This window comes from Stenella coeruleoalba (genome assembly GCF_951394435.1).
Source record: "Stenella coeruleoalba genome assembly, chromosome: 19".
Taxonomy (NCBI): domain Eukaryota; kingdom Metazoa; phylum Chordata; class Mammalia; order Artiodactyla; family Delphinidae; genus Stenella; species Stenella coeruleoalba.
The window spans coordinates 16174951-16191181 of NC_137165.1; the positions used below are offsets into that span (position 1 = coordinate 16174951).

The 16231-nt window shown below is 48.3% G+C and overlaps 1 protein-coding gene across 3 annotated transcripts in view; it reads left to right on the forward strand.

Annotated features, from left to right (window-relative positions):
* FAM222B (family with sequence similarity 222 member B) overlaps positions 1–16151 on the forward strand; it is a 64802-nt gene extending 48651 nt beyond the window's left edge. For 2 of the 3 annotated variants that reach the window (XM_079904227.1, XM_079904228.1), the window contains exons 2-3: positions 4082–4203; positions 11953–16151. In XM_079904227.1, coding sequence (XP_079760353.1) covers positions 4122–4203; positions 11953–13556 — 1686 coding nt within the window. In that variant the 5' untranslated portion in view covers positions 4082–4121 and the 3' untranslated portion in view covers positions 13557–16151. Of the gene's footprint in view, positions 1–4081; positions 4204–11952 lie in introns of those variants that run through there. The other variant, XM_079904229.1, reaches the window with a different exon arrangement.
* The last annotated feature ends 80 nt before the right edge of the window (positions 16152–16231 follow it).

A 16231-nucleotide genomic window follows, 5' to 3' on the forward strand; every position in this document is an offset into this window, starting at 1 on the left:
AGGAAAAGGAAAGCAGGAGAGAGACTTGGCAAAGAAGGGTACTGGAAGGCACTAGGGTGTGAGTGGGAGACTGTGCTGGGAGGTGATTACTCTAGATCGCTTCACCCCCAGCCCCCAAGTAAAAACGCCTTTGCTAGCATTTTATTTTCTCTCCCTTCCTTTTCTCACTAAAAAAAAAAAAAATATGAAGAGGAGTCTTCCTTTTCCTCCTTTTCTACCCTTCAGTGACCGTAAGCATAAACAGGGACAAACAGTACAGACAGCGGAGGTTTTCCTACTGGCAAACCTGTCCTAAGGCAGAGATGGTCCTTTATCAGATGCCACCCAGGAAAGCAGAGAGTGTAACAACATAACTCTTAATAAAACCTCTGTCAGTCTCGGTGGGGCGGGGGAGGTGGGGGGCATGGGTGAAAGTCCTTTTGAATTTTCTCAGTGGGGACAGGGTTTTTTTGTTCCTTAATTAGAGGTAGTCTGGGAGAAGCTAGCACTTGTGCAAATGCCCCAGGAGAGTCTGGACACCTTAGTTCTGTGCTCATGGTAATACCATCGTCCCCCTGCTTAGGCAGCAGACCAGCTGGTGGTGGGAAAGCTGTCTGAGAGCGCCCAGAGAGGCTCTGCCAAGGAGATCTTTTTCCTTTCTCTGTGGCATCTGCAGCTTATTTGGTCTGAGCACCAGGTTACTAGTTGATTCTGTTCAGTAGTCTGGACTTGAATTTTGAGGCCCTTTCAGAGAAGGTAGAGCTCATGTTGATTTCTGGGTCTAATTGTGCTTCTGGAAATATCAGCTGTAAATTGTATTGGAATTTAACGTTTAAGAAAAAGCCAGATGGTAATCAAAATGTGTGGGTGGTTTGAAGTTTTTAAATAAAAGGCTTGTGCTCAGCTGTCGAGCCTCCAGAGGAGTGCTTTATACTATGCATCCCTGCTTTCTAGAATGGGCTGTGGAAGGAAGTTGCTTCCTTCCTGTTTCATCATACCCTTTGTGACCTTGCCACATTCTCTGCCTTCCCTGCCCTGGCAGAATCTGATTCTTGACTTCAGTAAAACTGCTCAGGGGGCTTGAAGATTAAGGATGGCAGAACTCTTAAAGAAAGGTTCACAAACTAAGGGCTGTACTCTTAGCAGCCCAGTTAATGCCAGTGAGAGCTCAAGAATAGTCTAGACTTGCTGGGTGATTCTGGTTGGGAACATAATCATAGAGGGTCCCAAGATCTGGTGTCTTTCTTATTCATTTACTTCTTCCTGCGCAAACTAAAAACTGACTTTCTGGAGTCTTTACAGAATTGACCTCTTATTTTTGTTCCTTTGTTTGCTGTCAGTAAATCTATTAATGCCTTTTGCCACAGTTTAGCTGACTTAATTCTCTCTTGTTCTGCCTCTTGAAATCCAGAGTTGTGGCTTGAAGGGCAGTATGTTATAGTCAGCTCTTAGGATCCACAGCCTCCACTCGTCTCTTCTTGGTTGCAAGGCATCAAGATCTACTAGGTATATCAGAGATTACAGTGATCATTCATAGATTGGTTCCTTCCAGAAAGTACAGGGAGAGAGTGTATCTGCAAGAGAGCTGAATGAATGTGTTTTTTGTACCTCCATCGTCACAGTATCTCAGCTTTCCAGGTGAATTACAAAGCCTGGAGGTGGGGGTGTGCTTGGCTCGTAGAATCAGCAAGGGGGGCAGGGGAGGTTAGAGGATGAGGTCAGAGAGGTAGTGATCATGTAACAGATCATGGAAGGCCTTGTGGGCCACGTTAGGATTTTGTATTTTATTCTAAGTGAGATGGCAAGTCATTGGAGATTTTTGAGCTGATATGATTTCCAATTTAAAAAAATAAATTACTTTGGCTGCTATGTGGAGAATAGATTGGGTGATGGGGCAAGGGTGGAACAGAGAGACCATTTGGAAGGCTATTGTAGTAATCCAGGCTAGAGATGATGAGATGACAAGTGAACTTATTGCCTACTTCCAAGAAAGGTTGGGAGACCTAATTAAGAAAACATCACTAGGACTTCCCTGGTGGCGCAGTAGTTAAGAATCTGCCTGCCAACAAAGGGGACATGGGTTCGAGCCCTGGTCCAGGAAGATTCCACATGCCGCGGAGCAACTAAGCCTGTACGCCACAACTACTGAGCCTGCGCTCTAGAGCCCTCAAGCCACAACCACCGAAGCCCACACTCCTGGGGCCCGTGCTCCACAACAAGAGAAGCCACTGCAATGAGAAGCCCGCACACTGCAACGAAGAGTAGCCCCTGCTCGCCGCAACGAAGACCCAGTGCAGGCAGACATACATACATACATACCTAAATAAATAAATAGGAAAAAATCACTAAAGCCCCTCACACAGTCCATTTCACAATATTAGGCTCCAGTATTTGTTAATTCTCTTCCTTTCCTTAGAGTTTGCCCTCAGCTATATTAGGACCATAGGGGAGAGCTTATTAAATAGAGATCAGCATTCACAAGGGAAGGGTTGTGAGCAGTACCTCAGTCATTTGACCCTAACAGAAGACTTTTTATTTCTTGAGGCACTGCAGTTGGCACAGTGTGTTCATACTGTCATCCCACCCACCAGAGACCTGAAAAGACTGAATCCGTGCCAGAACTCTGGGGCAGCTCCATTCTCATTGAGGCATTCACTCTTCAGTTCTTTCTGCACTTGCTATCTTAGACACAGTTTGAGTAGCCTCTTTTACAAAGTATCTTTTCAGCTACCTGGCCTTTCCAGCTGGAGCTCTCTGATACTCATCGTGACAAGGTAGTTTCACATACTTGAGAGGGCCCTCTAAGGGAAAGAAAGAGGTTTTGTGGTCTTTGTTTAACATTTGAGCTTTCCCCCATTCCTCTTTTGTTGTGATCTAAAGCCTTAATATGCTACCTTGATTTCTGGGGTTTGCAGTATGGGAAAGGAATTTAATGTGTTTTAGTACATTCTAGTTGTTTGGGAAAAAGCTTGGTCCTTGGTACACAGGGAGCTTGCATTGTTGACAAGGCTTCCTTCCCTACAGAAGGCTACATCAGTGTCTGCTTGCTTTGGCTGTGTAAGTCTTGTTGGAAGACTTCACTGATGAAACCACGCCATCTTGATACAATGTCAGGACTGCCTGCCCAAAGAGGGCTGCTGGCAGCCTACCACCTCCTTGATTTACCCTGGGAGCAAAGCAATTTTTTTCTTTTTTTTGGGTTCTGGAGGTCTAATTGTGTGAAAGGCAATAACAAGGTGAATCCCTAGAAACATACAAACAGTTTGTTTTAATAGTAGTTAATTTGTCTCTTAGGATGCTTTGTTCCTTCCTCTTTTTAAAAGTAAGTTCAGGTGAAATTCCCTGGCCGTCCAGTAGTTAGGACTCCGCCCTCTCACTGCTGAGGGCCCAGGTTCACTCCCTGGTCTGGGAACTAAGATCCGGCAAGCCATGGGGCGTGGCCAAAAAAAAAACAACCCCAAAACAAAGTAAGTTCAGATTACTGGGGTCATAAGTTGGACTTTGGGAGCCTTTGCAACTCATATACTGTACTGTCTCTGGAAATGTCTGACTGCCCCAGCCGCCAGCCAAGGCTGAGAATAGACGGAGCTGGGCCCTATGAGGGCGAGCTCTCTTCAGGAACATTGTTCTGTTTTCAGGGAGAAATCATCTTTTCCTTCACCTCAGTTAGACTGTGCCCTAGCCTTTGTGCTCCTGCCTCAGCTGGGGCCCAGATGAAAGCCAGCATGCCGTTTATCTGGCAGCCACATGGGCTTATCCAAAAGCAGTACGGAGAGCAGTCTACAGGAAATGCAAATGCCAAGCGAATGCATCTATAGCTTGTGAACATAAAGACCTTCAGTTGTTTGTGTGGATAGGTATTTTCTAGTTTTTATTTTCCCCACCCAAGCATCTGCGCTGACTGAAATATTTGAGCCGTAGTAATAGTTGAGAGCAAATTGTGCTACAGATAAAGACATAGATATATTTTCAACCAACATGCTACTAATTAAATTGTTTATCTGTCTAAACCTGGACCACTGTTGCTCATATCCGATGTCCCTGGTATCTTCCTTGAGTGAGTTGCCTTGTGTTCCATGACCTTGTTTTTTTGTCATTACAGTGTGAGTGACTGCCTCATGTTGTGTTGATGCTGGTCTGCCATGCTAGCCTGTCTACCAGGGCCAGGTGACCTGTCCTTTCAGCTTCTTTCTCACACGCAGATGAACACTGGACTTCAGAAATGTAAGTAATCTGGATCCCAGTGAAGGATGTGATCGTTTATTTTTTCCCTACATTTGAGCTATACCAGAGGCACATTTGGGGTACACTGACCATGAATTTTGGTACCTCCAAGATATTCTTCAGCACAGACATCAAGAAAGCAGCCGCAAAACTTGTCAACATTGTGAGACACTTCTCTGATCAGAGAGATCCTCTTTTTTTTAATTAATTAATTTAGTTAGTTGTTCTGTTTATTTGGCTGGGTCAGGTCTTCACTGCAGCACACAGGATCTTTGTTGCGGCACACAGGATCTTTGTTGTGACGCGCGGGCTCAGTAGTTGCAGTGCACGGGCTCCAGAGTATGCAGGCTTAGTTGTCTCGTGGCATGTGGAATCTTAGTTCCCCCAACCAGGGATCAAATCTGTGTCCCCTGCATTGGAAGGCGGATTCTTAACCACTGGACCACCGGGGAAGTCCTGAGAAATCCTCTTAAATACTAGAATTCCCCAGTGTGTATCATCTTAATTTTAATTGTTGCTGATAGCTATCTGTTAAGCAATAAGGCTATAAGGAGTTTTACAGGATATATATATCAAAGAAGTGTTTCAATTTGAACCCCCATGAGGAATTGAATGAAAACTCACAGTCCAGATTACTTACTGTATCTCTGAGACAAACTGTATCCACTGTTCTGTTGTTTTGAGCTCTCTGAGCACTCTCTGCCATGGAAATAGACAGTTCCCTTTGGCTTTGCTGTCTGCCTTCTGAGCTGTGGCCCTCAGTTCACAGCAAGTAAAGAAGCTTTTGCCTCCAGAACGGATAGGAAGGTAGCTTGCTCAGTCTCTCTGGGCGTGTTCCTGTTAATATACTTGCTATAAGACGGAGTTTTTGAGAACTGTTAGATTCCTGTCTTACATTGGCTGGAATTGGGGCTTTAGACTTTGTATTTTCCCAGATTCCTACCTTCTATCGCTGTACTACATCATGTGCAAGGAAAAGAGTCTATTCCTGACTTATTACCATGTACGGCATCTTCAAGTGTGAAAATGGCCCTAAATTTGGAATAGACTTTCCTTTCAGAGTAAAAAGGGAAAATCAATGAGGCATCTAGGCTTACCCTTTAATAGAAAAGGAGCTTCAGCACCTTACCTGAATCCTTTATGACAGAGGTTGGCAAACTTTTTCTGTAAAGAGTCAAATAGCAGATATTTTAGGCTTTGTGGATCATCCCATATGGTCTCTGTTACACGTACTCACCTCTGCTGTCGTAGGGCACAGGCAACCGTAGACAGTATGTAAACAAATGAGTGTGGCTATGCTCCAGTAAAACTTTCTACAAAAGCACAGCAGCTGGGTTTTGGCTTGCAGGCTATAGTTTGCCGCCCCCTGCTCTGTTGAGATCATCTTCAGAAGTTAAAAATGGTCTGGCCTCTTGACTTCCTTTCTTTGAGGGAGAGTAAGACTCAGAGCCTGGCTAGTTCTAGAATTTGGCCAGTGAATCCAACTTGCGTCATGACAAAGCTGAAGGTGACAGTCTTCCTTCTGCAGCTGCTTGACACAATAGGCCGGCCCTGCTGTCCCAGCTCCTCCCCAGCTTTTCTCTTACTAAAGGATAATTGGGTGAGAAAGTTGTCTGGGCTCCTTGGCCACCCAAATCTGCATGCTCGCTGCATTGTGACTGGTTCCAGACTTCCAGGCACACAACTGGGGAGGGAGTGTGCTCGGAAGCATGCAGTAAGATAACAAAGAGCAGCTCGCTGTCTGTCTTCTAGGTTCCTTAGCGCACTCTGACGGCTTCGCCCAGAGATGTCCTGTCAGGGGCTGAACTGCTTGGGAAGAAAGGCAAGTTGGCAGCTTTATCTTAGTTGCTGACTTGGAACCTTCACGCCCTTCTCCCCAAAGCAGTCCCCAAGTAGCCTCTGCCAACCACTGTCCCAAATCTCTATTCAAGAATTGAGGTATGGGGCTTCCCTGGTGGTGCAGTGGTTGAGGGTCCGCCTGCCGATGCAGGGGACACGGGTTCGTGCCCCGGTCCGGGAAGATCCCACATGCTGCGGAGTGGCTGGGCCCGTGAACCATGGCCACTGAGCCTGCACGTCCGGAGCCTGTGCTCCGCAACGGGAGAGGCCACAACAGTGAGAGGCCTGCGTACTGCAAAAAAAAAAAGAATTGAGGTATCCTTTTTCCCTGGTTTCAGGCTTACCTGTCCGTTTAGGGGACAGTGTATTTGAATCCCTCTGACTCTCTTGTTGCTCTCCTTAACTACACCTAAACTTTTGCAGAGGAGAAAACCCAGTGGTGTTTTTAAGCCCACTTACTTTCTTCTTTCCTCTCCCAAAATGTGTAAGAAAAAAAAATCCTGGGACTTTCCTGGCCGTCTGTGCTTCCAACTGCAGGGGGCGTGGGTTCAATCCCTGGTTGGGGAACTAAGATCCTGCAGGCCACACAGTGCAGCCAAAAATTTAAAAAAGAAGAAAATCCTGTCTTGTGACTTAGCTCTTCGCATTAAGCATTTACCATTAAGGTGAGATGGAGTATAAGCTGTCTCCTTTGGAAACCAGCAGCCAAGGAGCTGCTCAGAGCCCAGGCCTATCAGCTGTAGAGACCTTAAAACCAGTTTTGTAACTGCTCTTCAGCCTTTCCTTGCCCCCATCCTAGGGAGGGTCTTAAAAGGTGCTCAAAACACAGAACTCCGTATCTGGTGAGGGGATGGGGTACTGATATTTATAGCTTAATATATGTTTGGTTTTTTTTTATTGTTAACATCTTTATTGGGGTATAATTGCTTTACAGTGGTATGTTAGTTTCTGCTTTATAACAAAGTGAATCAGCTATATGTATACATATATCCCCATATCCCCTCCCTCTTGCGTCTCCCTCCCACCCTCCTTATCCCACCCCTCTAGGTGGTCACAAAGCACCGAGCTGATCTCCCTGTGCGATGCAGCTGCTTCCCACTAGCTAGCTATTTTACGTTTGGTAGTGTATATACGTACATGCCACTCTCTTTGTCTCAGCTTACACTTGCCTCTCCCCATGTCCTCAAGTCCATTCTCTATGTCTGCATCTTTATTCCTGTCTTGCCCCTAGGTTCATCAGAACCATTTTTTTTTTTTTAAGATTCCATATATATGTGTTAGCATACGGTACTTGTTTTTCTCTTTCTGACTTACCTCACTCTGTATTGCAGACTCTAGGTCCATCCACCTCACTACAAATAACTCAATTTTGTTTCTTTTTATGGCTGAGTAATATTCCATTGTATATATGTGCCACATCTTCTTCATCCATTCATCTGTTGATGGACACTTAGGTTGCTTCCGTGTCCTGGCTATTGTAAATAGTGCTGCAGTGAACATTGTGGTACATGACTCTTTTTGAATTTTGGTTTTCTCAGGGTATATGCCCAGTAGTGGGATTGCTGGGTCCTATGGTAGTTCTTTTCTTAGTTTTTTAAGGAACCTCCATACTGTTCTCCATAGTGGCTATATCAATTTACATTCCCACCAACAGTGCAAGAGTGTGTAGCTTAGTATACTTTATGTTGTAAGAGTCAGCTCAAGGCAGGGGAGATGGGTCTGGGGTCAGGAGAGGGCATATGTGGCTTCTTGGCCCAGTACTGTCAGTCACCTGGCTAATTATTCCCCAGGCTTGAGCTGCCTTATGTACAGAATCACAAGATTGTTCCCTTGAAACGCCAACATTTTCTCTTCTCCCCTTCCTCTTCTACATGTATAGGAGGATGTGATGCATTTTCCAACCTAGAAGTATAATTTGCCATAGTTCAGGCTGGATTAAAGGACATCTTGCCTCTGGGTGGGTCCTGCACTTGGTAGAAGACCACAGCTGTGGTTAGGTGGATGCCCTCCTAGAACTTTTCTCGATTGTTATTCCATAATGTCACTTGCTTTGAGAGACCTCAGCCATTTTGGAACTTTGTACTTGCAAAGTCTATTTTCCTCTGACCCATCTTCTCCAAATTCCCCAGAAAATGTGTTTTTGAACATTTTTTTATTCATTAACCCCAAGCCTCTGCTCCTAATTTTCCAGCTCACAGGTATATCGATAGGGTGGCCTGGTAAATATTTCTGGGTAGAGTGGTTGAAATGACCAAAGATCCCTGGTCGTCAAATCATCTTTTAGACAGTTACTGTGACCTCTTTCATTGTAGAGTTTTGGGGCCTAGGGCAAGTATCGACATTAATTTTTTACTACTTCTCTGTGTGCTTATGTGCCCCCTAGTGGAAAGACCTGGAAATGGTGAATTGGCCCAGTGACTGGATAAACTACAGAGAAATATCAGAAACATTAGCTAACGTTTGTTGAGCGCTTACCATATGCCAGGCACTGTCTTGAATATTTGTATGCATGTTCTCATTCATTCCTCAGTAATTCCATATGGGGGACTCTCTTATCTTTCTTTTCAGGATGAGAGTGTTTGTCAATGTCTCGTTACTATTCAGTGACTGGGCTAGAACTCACACTTGGGTCAGACTCCAAAGCCTGTATTTGACACACACTGCCTGTGTCTCTCCACAGGTTAGAGGTTCCTGCTGCATAAGCCACCCATGTCTTTTGATCTTCAAAACAGAAGGATAAACAGGGAGGTCCTTGCAGGGAAGCCTGGATTCAGGGAGATCCCCCCAGTTCCTAGAATAGACAACAGTGCTTTCTGTACTACATGTAATGCTCAGACTCAAGTCCAGGAGGTACTGCAGTTAGGGCTTCCATGGTCAGGTTACTTTGTCCCGTCTGTGGGCAGACTCAGCCAAACCTGCTATCCTTGAATAGTAACTATCGACAGTCATAGTTCCTGTTCACAGAGCATTTCCCATTCATTGGATCTCTTGATCTTAGTAATTCTGTGAGGTAAGACAGCAGGTATCATCCCTGTTTATAAATGAGGAATGACTGAGAGAGAAACTGAGTAGTCAGATAATAAAGCCAGTGCTTGAATCTGGATCTCTTTTTTTCTAACCACAGAGTCTCTGTTCTCTACACCGCCTTATGCCTCGATTAATGACACCATTGGTACCAGCTATTTAAAAAGTTGTTTACAGAGCTGTAGTATCCGTGTTGGCTGTGCGTTTAGAGGAAGATGATGCAGAAGAAAGAAAGGCTTCAGGGTGCCTCTGTGGGGACTGAGATAAAGTACTGAGGAAAACTTGGCTATTTTTTAAGGGTTGGGCTGAAATCTGGTACATGACGTGGGTGGTGTTGGATTCCCCGAATGTGGCCTCTTTCTTGTCCAATATGCTCCTCTCATCCTTGAGATTCTTCCTTAACATACTGTAGCCTGTGTCCACCCTTCCCACCCCTCACCTCACCTCACCTCACCTCATCACCACTGTCAGCATCAGTGGAGGCAGGACAGAGAGAACTAATCGGTGTAGTGTCCCACTCCATACTTCTGACTGAGGCCAAGCCATCAATACCTCTGCCTCTGCTAGAAAAAACCAGCCTTAGAGTTGATATTGACTTGGAGCAAAGGAGCTCTATTATTCAACAAGCCGCTGTACCAGTCTCTCTTCCCTGACTTTCAGAGAGAGAAGCCCATCAACATGGAGGAAAGCTCTTCCAACATGGAGGGGCGGACCTTCCTTTCCTGTCCGAACTGAAACCCAGCAGCTTCAGACTCCCATTATTCAGCCGAGTCCCAGTTGTTCAGTCAGACAGTACACTTACCAGGCACTTACTACACGTTTGCTCTGGGTAAGGAAGACACTGAGCTAGGAATGTCGCATGTTTTTGATCAGTCACACAAGAGTACAGTGGCTGACCAGGGCAGCTTCTAATGGAATTCTGGCGCCTTGAGTGTAGGGAAGATCTTTCAGTGATCCCAGACTTTTTTGGTGTCTTCTTGTCCAGGAGAATGTAAAACCGGTCAGAAAATGGCCCCACTTTGTCGAGACTGAAGCCTATTAAGGGTCAGTGGCTTATAAGAAGCCGCAGAACTCTGTTCTCCAGGCTTTGACCTCCTTGCCAGCTAGTGCTACCTAGTAGGTGGGAGACTTCCAGGCCTCTCTGCCTCCCTCTGCTTCCTGCCTTCAGTTGTCACTGTCACATTCATCCTTCTAAATCAGTCCTTCTTCAAATCAGTCATCTTACAAACATTTCGTTTATGAATGGAGCAACTATTCTGTACTCAGTAAATAGAGCAGAGCCTTAAATATGTGGGAGTGCCTACTGCGTTCAAGGCATTGTGCCCGTGTTTGAAAGCAAACCTTTTCCTTTCCGTACCCTTTTGCTAAGTTCTACCTCGTCGAGCCTGGGTCCGGATCTCTCTGCCTCTCCTGGACTTGAGCTTTCTTTCCTTGCTTCCAAGAGCAGCAGTTCCTAAGCACTTGCTGCCAGCCAACCAGCAACGTCACCTAGCGCAGGCAGCTGTGCCCTTTTCCTGCTAGCACACTCACTAGACTACTTCTGTTCCAGCTGATGCCCAGCGACATGACTTTGAATGGGGTCTCCTCTGGGCCAAGCCAGCTGAGGCCACAAGCCAGGCATTTGGCCAGCTCAGTCCTTGGTCTGCCCTGGCTGCCCCCTAGAAGGGGAGGAAGTAGGGAGGGAATCAGCTAGCTGAGCCAAGGCTCCCAGCCAGTCCCCTTTTTTTTTCCGCTCTGGGCAGTCTGTGTACTTACTCAGCAAGCCTTTATTAAGCACCTTCTGTGTATACTCAGGGGAGACCCTCCCCAGAGAGAGGGAGAAGGGAGCAGAGACCCCTTGCCAGGAGCCTGGCATCCTTAAAGAGCTCTTGTTCTCAGAATCTTTTCCTTTTTGATGGAAGCACGACATCCGCTGGAGCCCCCTGATGGGAGGCAACTGGAGATGGGAACAAAGAGACTGTTAGCATTAATGAGGCCCATTGAGCGGTGTTTCCGCAGTCTCCAAAGAAGGCAGGTTTTTCCTCTTTCATTTTGGAAAGTGACAGCTCACAAGGGCCGAATACAGACTATTTTTGGCTCTCAGGACTTAAAGATTCTCTGAATCCGTTCTCCTCAGTTCCCTCCCTGCTGCCCTGTCATTATTGTCACCCCCACAAGGAAATAAATAAAGCCTTTTGATCTTCACCCAGTCAGGCTTAGAGTAAGCTGTAAACAAAAGTGAACTTGTGACTTGGGGATGGGGAAGGGATGTTGGCAGCTTACTCCTCTGCCCCTGAAAAAGCAGCATCCTGTCTGCTGCGCCAGGATGCCCACCCAGTCGGCACGGTGCCCCAGCTGCCAAGGCAGAGAGAAAGTTGATGCCTCACTGACAACTGCAGACTGTAGAGGAGTCATTCTGGGTACCCTCTTCCTCAGGGTGTCATGGGGCAGGGACTGAGTGGCCCTGACAAACAGCTCTGCTTAGAACCTTCAACCCCCAGGCCAGGATGGGCTGGTAGGAACTTGGAGAGAATTCCATGTGAGAATTGGCCAAGTTCTGGCTCTCTAAGATAGAGACTTTCGCAAGTTGCTCTGCTATTCTGATCTTCAGTGACCTCGTTTGTTAAGTGGGAATACCATGATAGTACCTGCGTCCTAAAGCAGCAGCAAGGATTCGTTGAGACAGCCTGTCCTCAGCACGAGGCCTGGTCCATTAGAAGTACTCACTCAATGTGAGCAGTGCTTGTTTCTGTGGGGGCTGAGGCCGGGTCTCAGTGGAAGACTAGAGATGACAGCTTAGTTCGCCCTGCCCCTCAGGCCCTCAAATGGGAAATCTAGAAGGGCTGGTTGGCTTGGCACTGATGAGCTCCGTCTCCTTCTTTGCTCTCCTTCCCCTTCTCTCTCTAGGGGACACTACACAGAAAATGAGAACTGCTCACTATCCTACCCCAGCCGAATTGGACGCGTATGCTAAGAAGGTCGCAAACAACCCACTGACTATAAAAATCTTCCCCAACAGTGTGAAGGTTCCCCAGCGGAAACACGTTCGTCGTACTGTGAACGGCCTCGACACATCAGCCCAGCGCTACAGCCCCTACCCGACTCAGGCTGCCACCAAGGCAGGCCTGCTTGCCATTGTCAAAGTGCCAGCCAAAAGCATACTCAAGGACTTTGACGGCACCCGAGCCCGGTTGCTCCCTGAGGCCATCATGAACCCCCCAGTGGCGCCCTATGCTACTGTGGCACCCAGCACTTTAGCCCACCCCCAGGCCCAGGCTCTGGCCCGCCAGCAGGCCCTGCAGCACGCACAGACCCTGGCCCATGCCCCTCCCCAGACGCTGCAGCACCCTCAGGGTATCCCGCCACCCCCGGCGCTGTCCCACCCTCAGAGCCTCCAGCAGCCTCAGGGCCTGGGCCACCCTCAGCCCATGGCCCCAACCCAGGGCTTGGTCCACCCTCAGGCCCTGTCTCACCAGGGTCTCCAGCACCTCCCCACTCCCTTGCTGCACGGAGGCCGGAAGATGCCAGACTCAGACGCCCCCCCGAATGTGACCGTGTCTACCTCAACTATCCCCCTTTCCATGGCGGCCACCCTGCAGCACAGCCAGCCCCCGGACCTGAGCAGCATCGTGCACCAGATCAGCCAGTTTTGCCAGACGAGGGCAGGCATCAGCACTACCTCAGTGTGTGAGGGCCAGATCGCCAACCCCAGCCCCATTAGCCGCAGTCTGCTCATCAATGCAAGCACTCGGGTGTCGACCCACGGCGTCCCCACACCAATGCCTTCATGTGTGGTCAATCCCATGGAGCACACCCATGCGGCCGCAGCCGCATTGCCCGCTGCGGGCCCTGTCAACCTGCCCACGGGCATCTCTCGAGCCCCCACTGGCTACCCTAGCGACCTCAAGCCAGTCGCCTGGAACCAGCACCAGCTGGCCCACCTACAGCAGATGTGCAGTGAGGCCGGCGGGACACCGGCCCCTGGCCTGACAGGCAAGCATGCGGCAGGACGCGAGTTGGCGGGGCCTGGCTTCGTGGGCAAGGCCCCTGCCTACCCGCAGGAACTGTGCATGGCGCAGGCTTTCCATCTGAAGCCACCCCTGGAGAAGCCAACCCCGTCCCCACCAGTCAACGGCCTGGCAGCCCCACTGGCCTACCCTAATGGTCACTACTTCCAGCCCCTGTGGAACAACATTCTGCCCACTCCCAATAGCGACAGCTCGGGGTCTCAGGACCTCGCCGTGCCGTTCCACAGTGGGCAGCCTGCGGGCGCACCCCTCGACTGCGCGGCGGCTGGGGCCCACTACCGGGCAGGGACCGGGGGCGGGCCGGTGGCAAGCCAGAACAGCCTGGTGCAGACAGTGGATTACCTAAGCGGGGATTTCCCGCAGGCCTGCTTCCGAGACCAGAGCCTGGCCGTGCTGAGCAAGGCCCACCGAGCCCCTGGCAGCCGAGCCCCTGATCCCACAGATAGTCGAAATCTTCATATTCAGCACCCTGGGTATAGATAGGTAGCCCTGGTGCCCTCCACAAGCTACACATCATACGTCACCCGTCACCCTCCTAGGTTTAGTCTTACTTTTGAGTAATTGGATAGTTTCAAAGTTTCACTGCTCCAACGTGATCATTCTTAGATGTCTAAGAAAGGGAGTTTAGTGGGATCTAATTGAGGACGGGGGGGGGGGGGTCCTCTTTGCGCTCATCTTCCCCTCTACCAGCCTCAGCAACTTTTGGGTTTATGTTGGGACCTCATCCCAACTTCAGGCTTTTCTCTCCAATGCCTGCCTGTCAGTGCAGTTCTTCCCCCCACCCCCACCTCGGCCATTTCCCACCAGCCCCCTTTTGTCTGTTCCTGCACCTCTCACTGTTTCTCTTTCGACTGAGGTGTGGGCTAAGGGAACGGCTCCCTAGGTCAGGTAGCTGTCAGTGCCCAGCCACCTAAGCTAGGTCTCTCCCTGTCTGTCTCTCTGGGACTAAGAAGCCAGACCTCCCAAGTGCTCTGAAAGCCAATTCCTTGTTTACCCAAAGACCTCAAATCAAAACTGACCCTGTCTGCATCTCCTCCCAGCCCTTCTCCTTTCCTCAAGGCTTTGTTTTACATCTGCATTGATCCCAGAGCCACTGCACTTGTCCTTGCCACACTCCTCAAGGGCATCCTGCAGCACGTGGCCATAGCCTTGAGACCAAGGGGAAAAAAAAGCTGTGTTTGGATTGGTACCTTGGTTCCTGACTCCCTTTCCCTGCCTAGAGAAATGCCGAGACCATCCAGCATACCCAAGATCTTTCTCGCTGCTGTCTCTCTCCTAAGTCATCTGCTGCCCTCATCCCCCACTCCCCCCTCAAAAAAAAAACGCAAAACAAAACAAAAAAGTCTTTCTTGAGGGATTAGGTAGTAGGTATGGGATGATCACATTGGAGTTTGGAATTAAAAACACTGAAAAAAAAAGTGCATTTGGTTCTCTCTACACTGGCTAAGAATATTGCTCTACGCTGTAAGTTTTAAACGTCCTGTTTCTGTATGAATGTAGTGTGGGTTTGAGTAGCAATGTGTGTGAGCGGCCCCACAGGTGCATTCACTGTCTAGTCACCTTTCACAGCCCCTCAGTTTAACGAAGAAAACACAAAGCCTTAAGCTCTTTGAATTCTCCTTTACCAAATGAGCATGGTTCTAACAGCTGGAGATGGGCCTCTCTTGGAAACAGCCCCTTCTGCCCCTCGCCCTTTCTTCACCCACTCCATGCTCCAAGTCTCATTCCCAGGTGACAGTTAGTTGGCTAGAAATTTAAAACTTTTCTGTAACTTCAGATTATGTTTTGTTGTAATGTTTTGCACCCTTCTGTTAAAGATGCATAGTTGGGCTTTTTTTTTTTTTAAAACCAAATAAGCCCTACCCTTTCCTCTTGTCTCTGGGGAACGTGAGCTTTCTTATTTAAGATTTGGGGTTTTGTTTACTATACGATCCACTGTTCTTTAGCCAGAAATTCTCTAGTGATCTGAAGCAGTGTGACTGAAGACCAGTTTTTAAATTATGTGTTGGCAAGTTGCCTTATATTTAAAAAGAGAAAAAAAAGGAAAAAAATGCCTGATTGTGTTATGCCAAATGATAGCAACATGAAGTCCTAACTCATTGTTCCCAGTGGTTTTCCTGCCGTCTGTGAACACTGGCACCTCCCTGTCCTGAGCCCCCAGGAGTACCTGCAGCTTCTGGTGCGATGCCTTCTCCCTGTGTGTTGGCCACCATCTCACCCAGGGGCCCCTCCCAGTTCTCGCTTCTCTGAGTTAAATTCTCTGAATGAACACCATTGTCTCCCTTTATCCCTTGCTTGATCTCCAAACCAGATATTTTTGCTGTAATTTGTTCCAATGCCTCCCCCCAAAAGGTGAGCTGCCCTTTTAGGAAATTGGACCAGACACCAACTTGGGGGCTTAAAATCAAACCTCAAACCCATCTCTTCCTGTGTAGGGGTGCAAGCCTCTGAAGCTCTCACTCCCACCCCTAGTCTGCATGGAAAATGTACTGTGACCCCCCCTGCCCCCCATCTACCCTCGCCTTTGGTGTGAGATGTTTCCTAGTTCACCCTGAGCCCCTCTTGCCAGCCAACCCCCAACCAGCAATAAGGGTCCAAGCCAGGGCCGCCTATCCACACCCCCTGCCTCCATTCCACACTGCCCCTAGAAGATACCTGGATCCTCACGCCACCCACATACTGTAGCATTCATTCTCCATCTCCTTCATCTTCTCACCTGTGGTGGTTTATGGGCGTGATGGGGTTTTTAAGATTATTATAAACCAGTAAAAAGAAAAAAACTCACCTTTGATCTTGTCCTATTCGTTTAATGCTGTCAGTGTTTGAGATGATCTTTCTTAACGGTTTTTAACGTCTTAAGAGAATTTCTCATTTTTAAGGGGACCCCTATAGTATTTGTCCCCGTCAGAAGCCCTCCCACTCCATTATCCCAGACCAGGTGTGTTCAGTCAGCCCCTGGAGGGCACCTGGCTGACTGGCCCTCTCCCTAGGCAGGGCTGCAGGGGGCTTGGTGGGATTTGATGGTTAAGTATGGTTCGCTACCCCTCACTGGAGGTCCAGTTCAATGTAATGCCACTTTCACTCCAAGGACTATCCGTCACTGAAAAACGGGGACCTGGTTTGCTAATAAGCCAGCTTAAGACTAGACGACCCTTCCC